The 16,176-nt window shown below is 50.7% G+C and overlaps 1 protein-coding gene across 1 annotated transcript in view; it reads left to right on the forward strand.

Moving 5' to 3' along the window:
* LOC120039063 (actin-binding LIM protein 3-like) overlaps window positions 1-16,176 on the forward strand; it is a 118,442-nt gene that overhangs the window by 22,538 nt on the left and 79,728 nt on the right. Inside the window, exons 3-5 of the mRNA XM_038984589.1 lie at window positions 13,775-13,958; window positions 15,014-15,129; window positions 15,746-15,872. Coding sequence (XP_038840517.1) covers window positions 13,775-13,958; window positions 15,014-15,129; window positions 15,746-15,872 — 427 coding nt within the window. The remainder of the gene's footprint in view (window positions 1-13,774; window positions 13,959-15,013; window positions 15,130-15,745; window positions 15,873-16,176) is intronic.

Raw genomic sequence — 16,176 nt, forward strand, 5'->3', positions numbered from 1 at the left:
CTGCCATATCAGTTCTTTATACTCACAGACATTATTTTAACAGTTTTAGAAACTTTAGAGTGTTTTCTATCCAAATCTACCAATCATATCCTAGCTTCTGGGCCTGAGTAACAGGCAGTTTACTTTGGGAACGCTTTTCATCCGGATGTCAAAATACTGCCCCCTACCCCAGAGAGGTTAAGACATAGGACGGACGTAGTCAATATAACTATTTGTTCAGCACTTTTGAAATGTACATCGACAGAATTCATAACATGGGCCGTTCTTGCAGTGTTCTCCCTGTACACCAAGTCAGAACTGTAGGATAAATAAATGGGGGCATATAAGCAGACAAGTCAGAACAGGAGGCTAAGTTATAAGGGGCACCTTGTTGTGCTGTGCTCACTTGAGCAGGAAGGTGGCGCGGAGGTCCTTCGTGGGCAAATGTTGTCATAAAAAATGTGTCATCAAAGTCAGGCATTCTCTGGATTTATGGAGCTTTTAAGACAACAGGGAACTCGGGAAAAAACAAAGTTGAATCATGACATCAGTGATCTTCAGGTCAGAGCTCTAGAAAGAGGCCTGAGTTCCTGACTTGAAATTCTGAGTTGGATGACCGTTCAAAACGTATTTTCCCAGTCGGAGCTCATTTTTTTTCAGAGTTCCCAGTTGTCTTGAACCACTGAAATCTGAGATTTCACAGTTTTGAGTTTCCAGATGTTTTGAACGTGGCAGAAGTCATGCTGGATTGACAGCATGGCCAATGTTGAATGTTTAGACCCTTAAACCCAGACCAACTGCACTGAATAGCAGACTAGCGATTGCTTTGCAATGTTTTGCAGTTAGTCACTGATTCCTTCCAAACCACTCATTGTTGAATTTGCGATTTCCAACTTGTTGTGTAATGTTTATGTCCAATGGTCGATGTTTGTTGTTTTATCTATCATTTCTCTTCATCATTTTTGTTCATATGGCAAGGTTTGAAAAGGATTTGCCAGTAGATTGTCGACTTCATGATGATGACTGCTAGCTAAGTTTTTGAAAGTATGATGTTGACATGATCAGCCCAATCAAAGCTACGGTAGATATAACGGGATTTTACGTTATTTTATCTGTGGCCAATGATCTTGAGCATTCTTGGATGGGCACTTCTAATGTAACTCTATGGAAGCACACATGGGACTTTTTTAGCTCTCCTTGTAGATTTTGCGGTGAGGTAGTGTCCCCATGAGTGACAGAACACGTAGCCAATCACGGCCCAATTAGAGAACATTACCAACCCCTACGCTCCCTATTTTCCGCTGGCTGCCCCACCACCACAGAAAACACTGAGCTAGGATAAAACACCTGCATTTTGGAGCTGCCTTACTCAAGAAAACAAAGAAGAGACCATGTTGGCGACCAGCCCTGAATGACGGGTCGCCACTGGTAGTCTCTCTCTTTCTCTCTCCATTCCCCTCTCTTTCTCTCTCCGTTCCCCTCTCTTTCTCTCTCCATTCCCCTCTCTTTCTCTCTCCGTTCCCCTCTCTTTCTCTCTCCATTCCCCTCTCTTTCTCTCTCCATTCCCGTCTCTTTCTCTCTCCGTTCCCCTCTCTTTCTCTCTCCGTTCCCCTCTCTTTCTCTCTCCATTCCCTTCTCTTTCCCTCTCTTTCTCTCTCCGTTCCCCTCTCTTTCTCTCTCCATTCCCCTCTCTTTCTCTCTCCGTTCCCCTCTCTTTCCCTCTCTTTCTCTCTCCATTCCCGTCTCTTTCTCTCTCCGTTCAACTCTCTTTCTCTCTCCATTCCCCTCTCTTTCCCTCTCTTTCTGTCTCCGTTCCCCTCTCTTCCCCTCTCTTTCTCTCTCCATTCCCGTCTCTTTCTCTCTCCGTTCCCCTCTCTTTCTCTCTCCATTCCCCTCTCTTTCTCTCTCCATTCCCGTCTGTTTCTCTCTCCGTTCCCCTCTCTTTCTCTATCCGTTCCCCTCTCTTTCTCTCTCCATTCCCCTCTCTTTCTCTCTCCATTCCCCTCTCTTTCTCTCTCCGTTCCCCTCTCTTTCTCTCTCCATTCCCCTCTCTTTCTCTCTCCATTCCCCTCTCTTTCTCTCTCCGTTCCCCTCTCTTTCTCTCTCCATTCCCCTCTCTTTCTCTCTCCATTCCCCTCTCTTTCTCTCTCCATTCCCCTCTCTTTCTCTCTCCATTCCCCTCTCTTTCTCTCTCCATTCCCCTCTCTTTCCCTCTCTTTCTCTCTCCGTTCCCCTCTCTTTCCCTCTCTTTCTCTCTCCATTCCCGTCTCTTTCTCTCTCCGTTCCCCTCTCTTTCTCTCTCCGTTCCCCTCTCTTTCTCTCTCCATTCCCCTCTTTTTCCCTCTCTTTCTCTCTCCGTTCCCCTATCTTTCTCTCTCCGTTCCCCTTTCTTTCTCTCTCCATTCCCCTCTCTTTCTCTCTCCGTTCCCCTCTCTTTCTCTCTCCGTTCCCCTCTCTTTCCCTCTCTTTCTCTCTCCATTCCCGTCTCTTTCTCTCTCCGTTCCCCTCTCTTTCTCTCTCCATTCCCCTCTCTTTCTCTCTCCATTCCCGTCTCTTTCTCTCTCCGTTCCCCTCTCTTTCTCTCTCCGTTCCCCTCTCTTTCTCTCTCCGTTCCCCTCTCTTTCCCTCTCTTTCTCTCTCCATTCCCGTCTCTTTCTCTCTCCGTTCCCCTCTCTTTCTCTCTCCATTCCCCTCTCTTTCTCTCTCCATTCCCGTCTCTTTCTCTCTCCGTTCCCCTCTCTTTCTCTCTCCGTTCCCCTCTCTTTCTCTCTCCATTCCCTTCTCTTTCCCTCTCTTTCTCTCTCCGTTCCCCTCTCTTTCTCTCTCCATTCCCCTCTCTTTCCCTCTCTTTCTCTCTCCGTTCCCCTCTCTTTCCCTCTCTTTCTCTCTCCATTCCCGTCTCTTTCTCTCTCCGTTCAACTCTCTTTCTCTCTCCATTCCCCTCTCTTTCCCTCTCTTTCTTTCTCTGCCGTTCCCCTCTCTTCCCCTCTCTTTCTCTCTCCATTCCCGTCTCTTTCTCTCTCCGTTCCCCTCTCTTTCTCTCTCCATTCCCCTCTCTTTCTCTCTCCATTCCCGTCTCTTTCTCTCTCCGTTCCCCTCTCTTTCTCTATCCGTTCCCCTCTCTTTCTCTCTCCATTCCCCTCTCTTTCTCTCTCCATTCCCCTCTCTTTCTCTCTCCGTTCCCCTCTCTTTCTCTCTCCATTCCCCTCTCTTTCTCTCTCCGTTCCCCTCTCTTTCTCTCTCCATTCCCCTCTCTTTCTCTCTCCATTCCCCTCCTCTTTCTCTCTCCATTCCCCTCTCTTTCTCTCTCCATTCCCCTCTCTTTCTCTCTCCATTCCCCTCTCTTTCTCTCTCCATTCCCCTCTCTTTCTCTCTCCATTCCCCTCTCTTTCTCTCTCCATTCGCCTCTCTTTCTCTCTCCATTCCCCTCTCTTTCTCTCTCCATTACCCTCTCTTTCTCTCTCCACACCCCCTCTCTTTCTCTCTCCACACCCCCCCTCTTTCCCTCTCTTTCTCTCTCCGTTCCCCTCTCTTTCTCTCTCCGTTCCCCTCTCTTTCTCTCTCCGTTCCCCTCTCTTTCGCTCTCCATTCCCCTCTCTTTCGCTCTCCATTCCCCTCTTTCTCTCTCCATTCCCCTCTCTCTTTCTCTCTCCATTCCCCTTTTTCTCTCTCCATTCCCCTCTCTTTCTCTCTCCGTTCCCCTCCCTTTCCTTCTCTTTCTCTCTCCATTCCCCTCTCTTTCTCTCTCAATTCCCCTCTCTTTCTCTCTCCGTTCCCCTCTCTTTCTCTCTCCATTCCCGTCTCTTTCTCTCTCCGTTCCCCTCTCTTTCTCTCTCCATTCCCCTCTCTTTCTCTCTCCATTCCTGTCTCTTTCTCTCTCCGTTCCCCTCTCTTTCTCTCTCCGTTCCCCTCTCTTTCTCTCTCCATTCCCCTCTCTTTCTCTCTCCATTCCCCTCTCTTTCTCTCTCCATTCCCCTCTCTTTCTCTCTCAATTCCCCTCTTTCTCTCTCCGTTCCCCTCTCTTTCTCTCTCCATTCCCCTCTCTTTCCCTCTCTTTCTCTCTCCATTCCCGTCTCTTTCTCTCTCCGTTCCCCTCTCTTTCTCTCTCCGTTCCCCTCTCTTTCTCTCTCCATTCCCCTCTTTTCCCTATCTTTCTCTCTCCATTCCCCTCTCTTTCTCTCTCCGTTCCCCTCTCTTTCTCTCTACGTTCCCCTTTCTTTCTCTCTCCATTCCCCTCTCTTTCTCTCTCCGTTCCCCTCTCTTTCTCTCTCCGTTCCCCTCTCTTTCTCTCTCCATTCCCCTCTCTTTCCCTCTCTTTCTCTCTCCGTTCCCCTCTCTTTCTCTCTCCATTCCCCTCTCTTTCTCTCTCCATTCCGGTCTCTTTCTCTCTCCGTTCCCCTCTCTTTCTCTCTCCGTTCCCCTCTCTTTCTCTCTCCATTCCCCTTTCTTTCCTCTCTTTCTCTCTCCGTTCCCCTCTCTTTCTCTCTCCATTCCCCTCTCTTTCCCTCTCTTTTTCTCTCCGTTCCCCTCTCTTTCCCTCTCTTTCTCTCTCCATTCCCGTCTCTTTCTCTCTCCGTTCCCCTCTCTTTCTCTCTCCATTCCCCTCTCTTTCCCTCTCTTTCTCTCTCCGTTCCCCTCTCTTTCCCTCTCTTTCTCTCTCCATTCCCGTCTCTTTCTCTCTCCGTTCCCCTCTCTTTCTCTCTCCATTCCCCTCTCTTTCTCTCTCCATTCCCGTCTCTTTCTCTCTCCGTTCCCCTCTCTTTCTCTATCCGTTCCCCTCTCTTTCTCTCTCCATTCCCCTCTCTTTCTCTCTCCGTTCCCCTCTCTTTCTCTCTCCGTTCCCCTCTCTTTCTCTCTCCATTCCCCTCTCTTTCTCTCTCCATTCCCCTCTCTTTCTCTCTCCATTCCCCTCTCTTTCTCTCTCCATTCCCCTCCTCTTTCTCTCTCCATTCCCCTCTCTTTCTCTCTCCATTCCCCTCTCTTTCTCTCTTCATTCCCCTCTCTTTCTCTCTCCATTCGCCTCTCTTTCTCTCTCCATTCACCTCTCTTTCTCTCTCCATTCCCCTCTCTTTCTCTCTCCATTCCCCTCTCTTTCCCTCTCTTTCTTTCTCTGCCGTTCCCCTCTCTTCCCCTCTCTTTCTCTCTCCATTCCCGTCTCTTTCTCTCTCCGTTCCCCTCTCTTTCTCTCTCCATTCCCCTCTCTTTCTCTCTCCATTCCCGTCTCTTTCTCTCTCCGTTCCCCTCTCTTTCTCTATCCGTTCCCCTCTCTTTCTCTCTCCATTCCCCTCTCTTTCTCTCTCCATTCCCCTCTCTTTCTCTCTCCATTCCCCTCCTCTTTCTCTCTCCATTCCCCTCTCTTTCTCTCTCCATTCCCCTCTCTTTCTCTCTCCATTCCCCTCTCTTTCTCTCTCCATTCCCCTCTCTTTCTCTCTCCATTCCCCTCTCTTTCTCTCTCCATTACCCTCTCTTTCTCTCTCCACACCCCCTCTCTTTCTCTCTCCACACCCCCCCTCTTTCCCTCTCTTTCTCTCTCCGTTCCTCTCTCTTTCTCTCTCCGTTCCCCTCTCTTTCTCTCTCCGTTCCCCTCTCTTTCGCTCTCCATTCCCCTCTCTTTCGCTCTCCATTCCCCTCTTTCTCTCTCCATTCCCCTCTCTCTTTCTCTCTCCATTCCCCTTTTTCTCTCTCCATTCCCCTCTCTTTCTCTCTCCGTTCCCCTCCCTTTCCTTCTCTTTCTCTCTCCATTCCCCTCTCTTTCTCTCTCAATTCCCCTCTCTTTCTCTCTCTGTTCCCCTCTCTTTCTCTCTCCATTCCCGTCTCTTTCTCTCTCCGTTCCCCTCTCTTTCTCTCTCCATTCCCCTCTCTTTCTCTCTCCATTCCTGTCTCTTTCTCTCTCCGTTCCCCTCTCTTTCTCTCTCCGTTCCCCTCTCTTTCTCTCTCCATTCCCCTCTCTTTCTCTCTCCATTCCCCTCTCTTTCTCTCTCCATTCCCCTCTCTTTCTCTCTCCATTCCCCTCTTTCTCTCTCCGTTCCCCTCTCTTTCTCTCTCCATTCCCCTCTCTTTCCCTCTCTTTCTCTCTCCGTTCCCCTCTCTTTCCCTCTCTTTCTCTCTCCATTCCCGTCTCTTTCTCTCTCCGTTCCCCTCTCTTTCTCTCTCCGTTCCCCTCTCTTTCGCTCTCCATTCCCCTCTCTTTCTCTCTCCATTCCCGTCTCTTTCTCTCTCCGTTCCCCTCTCTTTCTCTATCCGTTCCCCTCTCTTTCTCTCTCCATTCCCCTCTCTTTCTCTCTCCATTCCCCTCTCTTTCTCTCTCCGTTCCCCTCTCTTTCTCTCTCCATTCCCCTCTCTTTCTCTCTCCGTTCCCCTCTCTTTCTCTCTCCATTCCCCTCTCTTTCTCTCTCCATTCCCCTCCTCTTTCTCTCTCCATTCCCCTCTCTTTCTCTCTCCATTCCCCTCTCTTTCTCTCTCCATTCCCCTCTCTTTCTCTCTCCATTCCCCTCTCTTTCTCTCTCCATTCCCCTCTCTTTCTCTCTCCATTCGCCTCTCTTTCTCTCTCCATTCCCCTCTCTTTCTCTCTCCATTACCCTCTCTTTCTCTCTCCACACCCCCTCTCTTTCTCTCTCCACACCCCCCCTCTTTCCCTCTCTTTCTCTCTCCGTTCCCCTCTCTTTCTCTCTCCGTTCCCCTCTCTTTCTCTCTCCGTTCCCCTCTCTTTCGCTCTCTTTCTCTCTCCGTTCCCCTCTCTTTCCCTCTCTTTCTCTCTCCATTCCCGTCTCTTTCTCTCTCCGTTCCCCTCTCTTTCTCTCTCCATTCCCCTCTCTTTCTCTCTCCATTCCCCTCTCTTTCTCTCTCCGTTCCCCTCTTTTTCTCTCTCCATTCCCATCTCTTTCTCTCTCCATTCCCCTCTCTTTCTCTCTCCATTCCCCTCTCTTTCCCTCTCTTTCTCTCTCCGTTCCCCTCTCTTTCCCTCTCTTTCTCTCTCCATTCCGGTCTCTTTCTCTCTCCGTTCCCCTCTCTTTCTCTCTCCGTTCCCCTCTCTTTCTCTCTCCATTCCCCTTTCTTTCCTCTCTTTCTCTCTCCGTTCCCCTCTCTTTCTCTCTCCATTCCCCTCTCTTTCCCTCTCTTTTTCTCTCCGTTCCCCTCTCTTTCCCTCTCTTTCTCTCTCCATTCCCGTCTCTTTCTCTCTCCGTTCCCCTCTCTTTCTCTCTCCATTCCCCTCTCTTTCCCTCTCTTTCTCTCTCCGTTCCCCTCTCTTTCCCTCTCTTTCTCTCTCCATTCCCGTCTCTTTCTCTCTCCGTTCCCCTCTCTTTCTCTCTCCATTCCCCTCTCTTTCTCTCTCCATTCCCGTCTCTTTCTCTCTCCGTTCCCCTCTCTTTCTCTATCCGTTCCCCTCTCTTTCTCTCTCCATTCCCCTCTCTTTCTCTCTCCGTTCCCCTCTCTTTCTCTCTCCGTTCCCCTCTCTTTCTCTCTCCGTTCCCCTCTCTTTCTCTCTCCATTCCCCTCTCTTTCTCTCTCCATTCCCCTCTCTTTCTCTCTCCATTCCCCTCCTCTTTCTCTCTCCATTCCCCTCTCTTTCTCTCTCCATTCCCCTCTCTTTCTCTCTTCATTCCCCTCTCTTTCTCTCTCCATTCGCCTCTCTTTCTCTCTCCATTCGCCTCTCTTTCTCTCTCCATTCCCCTCTCTTTCTCTCTCCATTCCCCTCTCTTTCCCTCTCTTTCTTTCTCTGCCGTTCCCCTCTCTTCCCCTCTCTTTCTCTCTCCGTTCCCCTCTCTTTCTCTCTCCATTCCCCTCTCTTTCTCTCTCCATTCCCGTCTCTTTCTCTCTCCGTTCCCCTCTCTTTCTCTATCCGTTCCCCTCTCTTTCTCTCTCCATTCCCCTCTCTTTCTCTCTCCATTCCCCTCTCTTTCTCTCTCCATTCCCCTCCTCTTTCTCTCTCCATTCCCCTCTCTTTCTCTCTCCATTCCCCTCTCTTTCTCTCTCCATTCCCCTCTCTTTCTCTCTCCATTCCCCTCTCTTTCTCTCTCCATTCCCCTCTCTTTCTCTCTCCATTACCCTCTCTTTCTCTCTCCACACCCCCTCTCTTTCTCTCTCCACACCCCCCCTCTTTCCCTCTCTTTCTCTCTCCGTTCCTCTCTCTTTCTCTCTCCGTTCCCCTCTCTTTCTCTCTCCGTTCCCCTCTCTTTCGCTCTCCATTCCCCTCTCTTTCGCTCTCCATTCCCCTCTTTCTCTCTCCATTCCCCTCTCTCTTTCTCTCTCCATTCCCCTTTTTCTCTCTCCATTCCCCTCTCTTTCTCTCTCCGTTCCCCTCCCTTTCCTTCTCTTTCTCTCTCCATTCCCCTCTCTTTCTCTCTCAATTCCCCTCTCTTTCTCTCTCCGTTCCCCTCTCTTTCTCTCTCCATTCCCGTCTCTTTCTCTCTCCGTTCCCCTCTCTTTCTCTCTCCATTCCCCTCTCTTTCTCTCTCCATTCCTGTCTCTTTCTCTCTCCGTTCCCCTCTCTTTCTCTCTCCGTTCCCCTCTCTTTCTCTCTCCATTCCCCTCTCTTTCTCTCTCCATTCCCCTCTCTTTCTCTCTCCATTCCCCTCTCTTTCTCTCTCCATTCCCCTCTTTCTCTCTCCGTTCCCCTCTCTTTCTCTCTCCATTCCCCTCTCTTTCCCTCTCTTTCTCTCTCCGTTCCCCTCTCTTTCCCTCTCTTTCTCTCTCCATTCCCGTCTCTTTCTCTCTCCGTTCCCCTCTCTTTCTCTCTCCGTTCCCCTCTCTTTCGCTCTCCATTCCCCTCTCTTTCTCTCTCCATTCCCGTCTCTTTCTCTCTCCGTTCCCCTCTCTTTCTCTATCCGTTCCCCTCTCTTTCTCTCTCCATTCCCCTCTCTTTCTCTCTCCATTCCCCTCTTTCTCTCTCCGTTCCCCTCTCTTTCTCTCTCCATTCCCCTCTCTTTCTCTCTCCGTTCCCCTCTCTTTCTCTCTCCATTCCCCTCTCTTTCTCTCTCCATTCCCCTCCTCTTTCTCTCTCCATTCCCCTCTCTTTCTCTCTCCATTCCCCTCTCTTTCTCTCTCCATTCCCCTCTCTTTCTCTCTCCATTCCCCTCTCTTTCTCTCTCCATTCCCCTCTCTTTCTCTCTCCATTCGCCTCTCTTTCTCTCTCCATTCCCCTCTCTTTCTCTCTCCATTACCCTCTCTTTCTCTCTCCACACCCCCTCTCTTTCTCTCTCCACACCCCCCCTCTTTCCCTCTCCGTTCCCCTCTCTTTCTCTCTCCGTTCCCCTCTCTTTCTCTCTCCGTTCCCCTCTCTTTCGCTCTCTTTCTCTCTCCGTTCCCCTCTCTTTCCCTCTCTTTCTCTCTCCATTCCCGTCTCTTTCTCTCTCCGTTCCCCTCTCTTTCTCTCTCCATTCCCCTCTCTTTCTCTCTCCATTCCCCTCTCTTTCTCTCTCCGTTCCCCTCTTTTTCTCTCTCCATTCCCATCTCTTTCTCTCTCCATTCCCCTCTCTTTCTCTCTCCATTCCCCTCTCTTTCCCTCTCTTTCTCTCTCCGTTCCCCTCTCTTTCCCTCTCTTTCTCTCTCCATTCCCGTCTCTTTCTCTCTCCGTTCCCCTCTCTTTCTCTCTCCGTTCCCCTCTCTTTCTCTCTCCATTCCCCTCTTTTCCCTATCTTTCTCTCTCCATTCCCCTCTCTTTCTCTCTCCGTTCCCCTCTCTTTCTCTCTCCGTTCCCCTTTCTTTCTCTCTCCATTCCCCTCTCTTTCTCTCTCCGTTCCCCTCTCTTTCTCTCTCCGTTCCCCTCTCTTTCTCTCTCCATTCCCCTCTCTTTCCCTCTCTTTCTCTCTCCGTTCCCCTCTCTTTCTCTCTCCATTCCCCTCTCTTTCTCTCTCCATTCCGGTCTCTTTCTCTCTCCGTTCCCCTCTCTTTCTCTCTCCGTTCCCCTCTCTTTCTCTCTCCATTCCCCTTTCTTTCCTCTCTTTCTCTCTCCATTCCCCTCTCTTTCCCTCTCTTTTTCTCTCCGTTCCCCTCTCTTTCCCTCTCTTTCTCTCTCCATTCCCGTCTCTTTCTCTCTCCGTTCCCCTCTCTTTCTCTCTCCATTCCCCTCTCTTTCCCTCTCTTTCTCTCTCCGTTCCCCTCTCTTTCCCTCTCTTTCTCTCTCCATTCCCGTCTCTTTCTCTCTCCGTTCCCCTCTCTTTCTCTCTCCATTCCCCTCTCTTTCTCTCTCCATTCCCGTCTCTTTCTCTCTCCGTTCCCCTCTCTTTCTCTATCCGTTCCCCTCTCTTTCTCTCTCCATTCCCCTCTCTTTCTCTCTCCATTCCCCTCTCTTTCTCTCTCCATTCCCCTCTCTTTCTCTCTCCATTCCCCTCTCTTTCTCTCTCCATTCCCCTCCTCTTTCTCTCTCCATTCCCCTCTCTTTCTCTCTCCATTCCCCTCTCTTTCTCTCTTCATTCCCCTCTCTTTCTCTCTCCATTCGCCTCTCTTTCTCTCTCCATTCGCCTCTCTTTCTCTCTCCATTCCCCTCTCTTTCTCTCTCCATTCCCCTCTCTTTCCCTCTCTTTCTTTCTCTGCCGTTCCCCTCTCTTCCCCTCTCTTTCTCTCTCCATTCCCGTCTCTTTCTCTCTCCATTCCCCTCTCTTTCTCTCTCCATTCCCGTCTCTTTCTCTCTCCGTTCCCCTCTCTTTCTCTATCCGTTCCCCTCTCTTTCTCTCTCCATTCCCCTCTCTTTCTCTCTCCATTCCCCTCTCTTTCTCTCTCCATTCCCCTCCTCTTTCTCTCTCCATTCCCCTCTCTTTCTCTCTCCATTCCCCTCTCTTTCTCTCTCCATTCCCCTCTCTTTCTCTCTCCATTCCCCTCTCTTTCTCTCTCCATTCGCCTCTCTTTCTCTCTCCATTCCCCTCTCTTTCTCTCTCCATTACCCTCTCTTTCTCTCTCCACACCCCCTCTCTTTCTCTCTCCACACCCCCCCTCTTTCCCTCTCTTTCTCTCTCCGTTCCTCTCTCTTTCTCTCTCCGTTCCCCTCTCTTTCTCTCTCCGTTCCCCTCTCTTTCTCTCTCCGTTCCCCTCTCTTTCGCTCTCCATTCCCCTCTCTTTCGCTCTCCATTCCCCTCTTTCTCTCTCCATTCCCCTCTCTCTTTCTCTCTCCATTCCCCTTTTTCTCTCTCCATTCCCCTCTCTTTCTCTCTCCGTTCCCCTCCCTTTCCTTCTCTTTCTCTCTCCATTCCCCTCTCTTTCGCTCTCAATTCCCCTCTCTTTCTCTCTCCGTTCCCCTCTCTTTCTCTCTCCATTCCCGTCTCTTTCTCTCTCCGTTCCCCTCTCTTTCTCTCTCCATTCCCGTCTCTTTCTCTCTCCATTCCTGTCTCTTTCTCTCTCCGTTCCCCTCTCTTTCTCTCTCCGTTCCCCTCTCTTTCTCTCTCCATTCCCCTCTCTTTCTCTCTCCATTCCCCTCTCTTTCTCTCTCCATTCCCCTCTCTTTCTCTCTCCATTCCCCTCTTTCTCTCTCCGTTCCCCTCTCTTTCTCTCTCCATTCCCCTCTCTTTCCCTCTCTTTCTCTCTCCGTTCCCCTCTCTTTCCCTCTCTTTCTCTCTCCATTCCCGTCTCTTTCTCTCTCCGTTCCCCTCTCTTTCTCTCTCCATTCCCCTCTCTTTCTCTCTCCATTCCCCTCTCTTTCTCTCTCCGTTCCCCTCTTTTTCTCTCTCCATTCCCATCTCTTTCTCTCTCCATTCCCCTCTCTTTCTCTCTCCATTCCCCTCTCTTTCCCTCTCTTTCTCTCTCCGTTCCCCTCTCTTTCCCTCTCTTTCTCTCTCCATTCCCGTCTCTTTCTCTCTCCGTTCCCCTCTCTTTCTCTCTCCGTTCCCCTCTCTTTCTCTCTCCATTCCCCTCTTTTCCCTATCTTTCTCTCTCCATTCCCCTCTCTTTCTCTCTCCGTTCCCCTCTCTTTCTCTCTCCGTTCCCCTTTCTTTCTCTCTCCATTCCCCTCTCTTTCTCTCTCCGTTCCCCTCTCTTTCTCTCTCCGTTCCCCTCTCTTTCTCTCTCCTTTCCCCTCTCTTTCCCTCTCTTTCTCTCTCCATTCCCCTCTCTTTCTCTCTCCATTCCCGTCTCTTTCTCTCTCCGTTCCCCTCTCTTTCTCTATCCGTTCCCCTCTCTTTCTCTCTCCATTCCCCTCTCTTTCTCTCTCCGTTCCCCTCTCTTTCTCTCTCCGTTCCCCTCTCTTTCTCTCTCCATTCCCCTCTCTTTCTCTCTCCATTCCCCTCTCTTTCTCTCTCCATTCCCCTCTCTTTCTCTCTCCATTCCCCTCCTCTTTCTCTCTCCATTCCCCTCTCTTTCTCTCTCCATTCCCCTCTCTTTCTCTCTTCATTCCCCTCTCTTTCTCTCTCCATTCGCCTCTCTTTCTCTCTCCATTCGCCTCTCTTTCTCTCTCCATTCCCCTCTCTTTCTCTCTCCATTCCCCTCTCTTTCTCTCTCCATTCCCCTCTCTTTCGCTCTCCATTCCCCTCTCTTTCTCTCTCCATTCCCCTCTCTTTCGCTCTCCATTCCCCTCTCTTTCCCTCTCTTTCTCTCTCTGTTCCCCTCTCTTTCTCTCTCCGTTCCCCTCTCTTTCTCTCTCCATTACCCTCTCTTTCGCTCTCCATTCCCCTCTCTTTCGCTCTCCATTCCCCTCTTTCTCTCTCCATTCCCCTCTCTCTTTCTCTCTCCATTCCCCTTTTTCTCTCTCCATTCCCCTCTCTTTCTCTCTCCGTTCCCCTCTCTTTCCCTCTCTTTCTCTCTCCATTCCCCTCTCTTTTTCTCTCCATTCCCCTCTCTTTCTCTCTCCATCCCCCTCTTTTTCTCTCTCAATCCCCCTCTCTTTCTCTCTCCATTCCCCTCTCTTTCTCTCTCCATTCCCCTCTCTTTCGCTCTCCATCCCCCTCTCTTTCTCTCTCCATTCCCCTCTCTCTTTCTCTCTCCATCCCCCTCTCTTTCTCTCTCCATCCCCCTCTCTTTCTCTCTCCATTCCCCTCTCTTTCTCGTCTTTCCCTCTTTTTCTCTCTCTCTCTTCTCATGGAGAACTTGGTGGTGTGTGATGAAATGTAGGAAAGTCCTTTTGTTCCGTCTCACTGATCTATAATGAAGTAGTCGTTTCTGGATCTTCTGGAGAAAATGAGTTTTCCAAACTGTCTTTATTTTCACATCACAGCAAACTGTTAGCCACAAACTGCATACACGACACCCAGACACACACACACAACCATGTTTATGTCTGTCTTGTCTTTATTTTCTGTCTGGAGAAGCAGGGAGGAGGAAACTTAATGAAGCCCAACAAAGTTCCTCTCTGTCTGAACCACCACTAAACAACCCTCTGAGCTCCCCATAAAGCACTAATTGGCTCATTTCGAACAGTTTACTGTGGAAGTGGGGCAGATGTGACCAACTGGGTCCAAATCCAGGATATAGACTAGCTTTGCCACCTAAGCTAAAGCCGAGGAATTACTGTAGCTTGCTGCAATCAGTTTTGTATTTCGTTTTTTCCATGCTCGTTCATTTAGAATAGTTTGAGTGTTCAGTCTCTAACCTAATCCACCGTCTCTCTCTTTCGCTCTTTCTCTCTTTCTTTCCTCCTCTCCCTCCCTCTCTCTCCCATTCTCTCCCTCTCCCCCTCTCTCTCTTTCTCACTCCCCCCTCTCTGTCTCTCTTTCTCCCCTCACTCTCCCCCATCTCTCTCTCTCTCTCCCCGTATCTCTCTCACTCCCCCTTCTCTGTCGCTCTTTCTCTCCCCACCCCCCCGTCTCTCTCTCCCCCGTCTCTCTCTCTCCCCCATCTCTTTCGCTCTCCCCCCATCTCTATCTCTCTCCAGTGTGTGGGTGTGACCTGGCTAGATCTGGGTTCTATCAGAAGAGTGGTGAGTACATCTGTACGTCAGACTACCAGCGTCTGTATGGGACTCGCTGTGACCGCTGTGACGGATTCATCACCGGGGAGGTAGTCTCTGCTCTGGGGAGGACCTTCCACCCTACCTGCTTCGTCTGCAGTGTCTGCAGGTGCACACAAGCACACACATCCACGCACAGACACACACACACACCATGCACACACACACAAACAATCCATTCCTGATTGATCAATTTGATCAAATGAAACAGTGAGTGTGAGGTTTAGCTATTTTGTAGTTAGCTCTGTCTTGCGTTTTCAGTGAACTGGTATTTAGAAAATGCAGCAGAGATGGTGGGAGACTGAGATACAGAGCGTGCTGTCAGATTGGGACAGAAATAGCAGCACTGCGTTTGTGGCCAGAGTAACGCAGCTTCCATTAAATATGTAGAGTAAAAACTTGAAAGCACAGAGCAAGGCTGACGGTGCAGAGAGTGTCTGGAGGAAGAGACACACACACACACACACACACACACACACACACACACACACACACACACACACACACACACACACACACACACACACACACACACACACACACACACACACACACTCCTCTAGTCAACTACACTTCTAGTCTAGTACATCTAAGAACATCAGCTATCTGAAAGCATCAAGCCGTGGTCTCCAGACATGCCTGACAGCACACTAACATTCTGTAGGCCATCCAAGGACATCTTCCTCACAACCAAAGACATGATACCTGCTCTCACACAGAAAATATTCACTGACAACACACACACACAGCCTTTTCTGGGTAAAGTATGAGGTTGTTCCTGCATGTGTCTAAAGCTGGGCTTTATAGGCTTCTGAGTTAATTTTTCTCAGTCACTGTGAAACCAGTTTGTTTAGTGTGTTTGTGTGTGTGTGTGTGTGTGTGTGTGTGTGTGTGTGTGTGTGTGTGTGTGTGTGTGTGTGCGTGCGTGCGTGCGTGCGTGCGTGCGTGCGTGCGTGCGTGCGTGCGTGCGTGCGTGCGTGCGTGCGTGCGTGCGTGCGTGCGTCCTCATCCCGGCATGGCGTGAGAGCATTGGTTGTGCAGTGATGAGGACAATGACCAGGTGGCACCAGCTGTCTCCCCTGGGCGCAGTCTGTGTGTGCTTGCATGCGTGCGTATGTGTACACAAGTGTGTGTATAAATCAGTGTGTATCTCCCCTCGTGCAGGAAGCCGTTCCCTATCGGAGACAGAGTGACGTTCAGTGGGAAGGACTGTGTGTGTCAGCAGTGTTCTCACACACTTGTCACCTCCAACGAACCAATCAAGATCCACGGACCCAGCCGTAAGTTCCACCCTCTAGAGGTCTTCACGGGTCAGAAATGTTGTCCCTCTCTCTCTTTTCTCTCACACCCCTAATTCTCTCATTTTTCTCGTCGCCTATTTCCCCCTCCCCTCCCTCCGGTCTCTGGCCTCATCCCCCCCTCTCCCCTCCTCCTCCCTTTCCCACTCCACTCCCCCTCCACTCTCCCTTCTCTCTCTCCTCCACCCCCTCTCTCCCCCTCCCATCACCCTCTCCCCCTTCTCACCCCCTCCCTCTCTCCCCCTTCTCCTTCCCTCTCCCCATCTCCCCCCTCTTCTCCCCCTCCCCCTTTCTCCCTCTTACCTCTCCTCCCCTCCCTCCCCCTCGCTCCCCCTCCCTCTCTCCCTCTCCCCCGATCCCCCCCTTCCTCCCTCTCCCCATCTCCCCCCCTCTCCCCCTCTCCCAATCCCCCCCGACATCTCTCCCCCTTTCCCTCTCACCTCCTCCTCCCTCCCCCACTCCCCCTTCTCTCCCTCTTCCTCCCTCCCCCTCTCCCTCTCCCCATCTCCCCCTCCTCTCCCCCCTCCTCTCCCCCTTCCTCTCCCCATCTCCCCCCTCCTCTCCCCCTACCTCCCACCCCTCCTCCCTCTCTCTCCAGACTGTTCAGGGTGTGGAGAGGATATAAAACAGGGACAGTCTCTGCTGGCGTTGGAGAAACAGTGGCATGTCAGCTGCTTCAAGTGTCAAACCTGCAACATGGTCCTCACTGGGGAATACATCAGCAAGTCAGTACACACACACACACACACACACACACACACACACACACACACACACACACACACACACACACACACACACACACACACACACACACACACACACACACACACACACACACACAGACGTATATACACACAGACACTTGGGCATGCACACACACAGATAGACACACCACACACACACACACACACAGACAGAAACCACACACACACACACACACAACCACACACGCAGACGTATATACACACAGGCATTTGGGCATGCACACACACAGACAGACACACCACACACACACACACACAGACA

This window comes from Salvelinus namaycush, unplaced genomic scaffold (assembly GCF_016432855.1).
Source record: "Salvelinus namaycush isolate Seneca unplaced genomic scaffold, SaNama_1.0 Scaffold25, whole genome shotgun sequence".
Taxonomy (NCBI): Eukaryota; Metazoa; Chordata; class Actinopteri; order Salmoniformes; family Salmonidae; genus Salvelinus; species Salvelinus namaycush.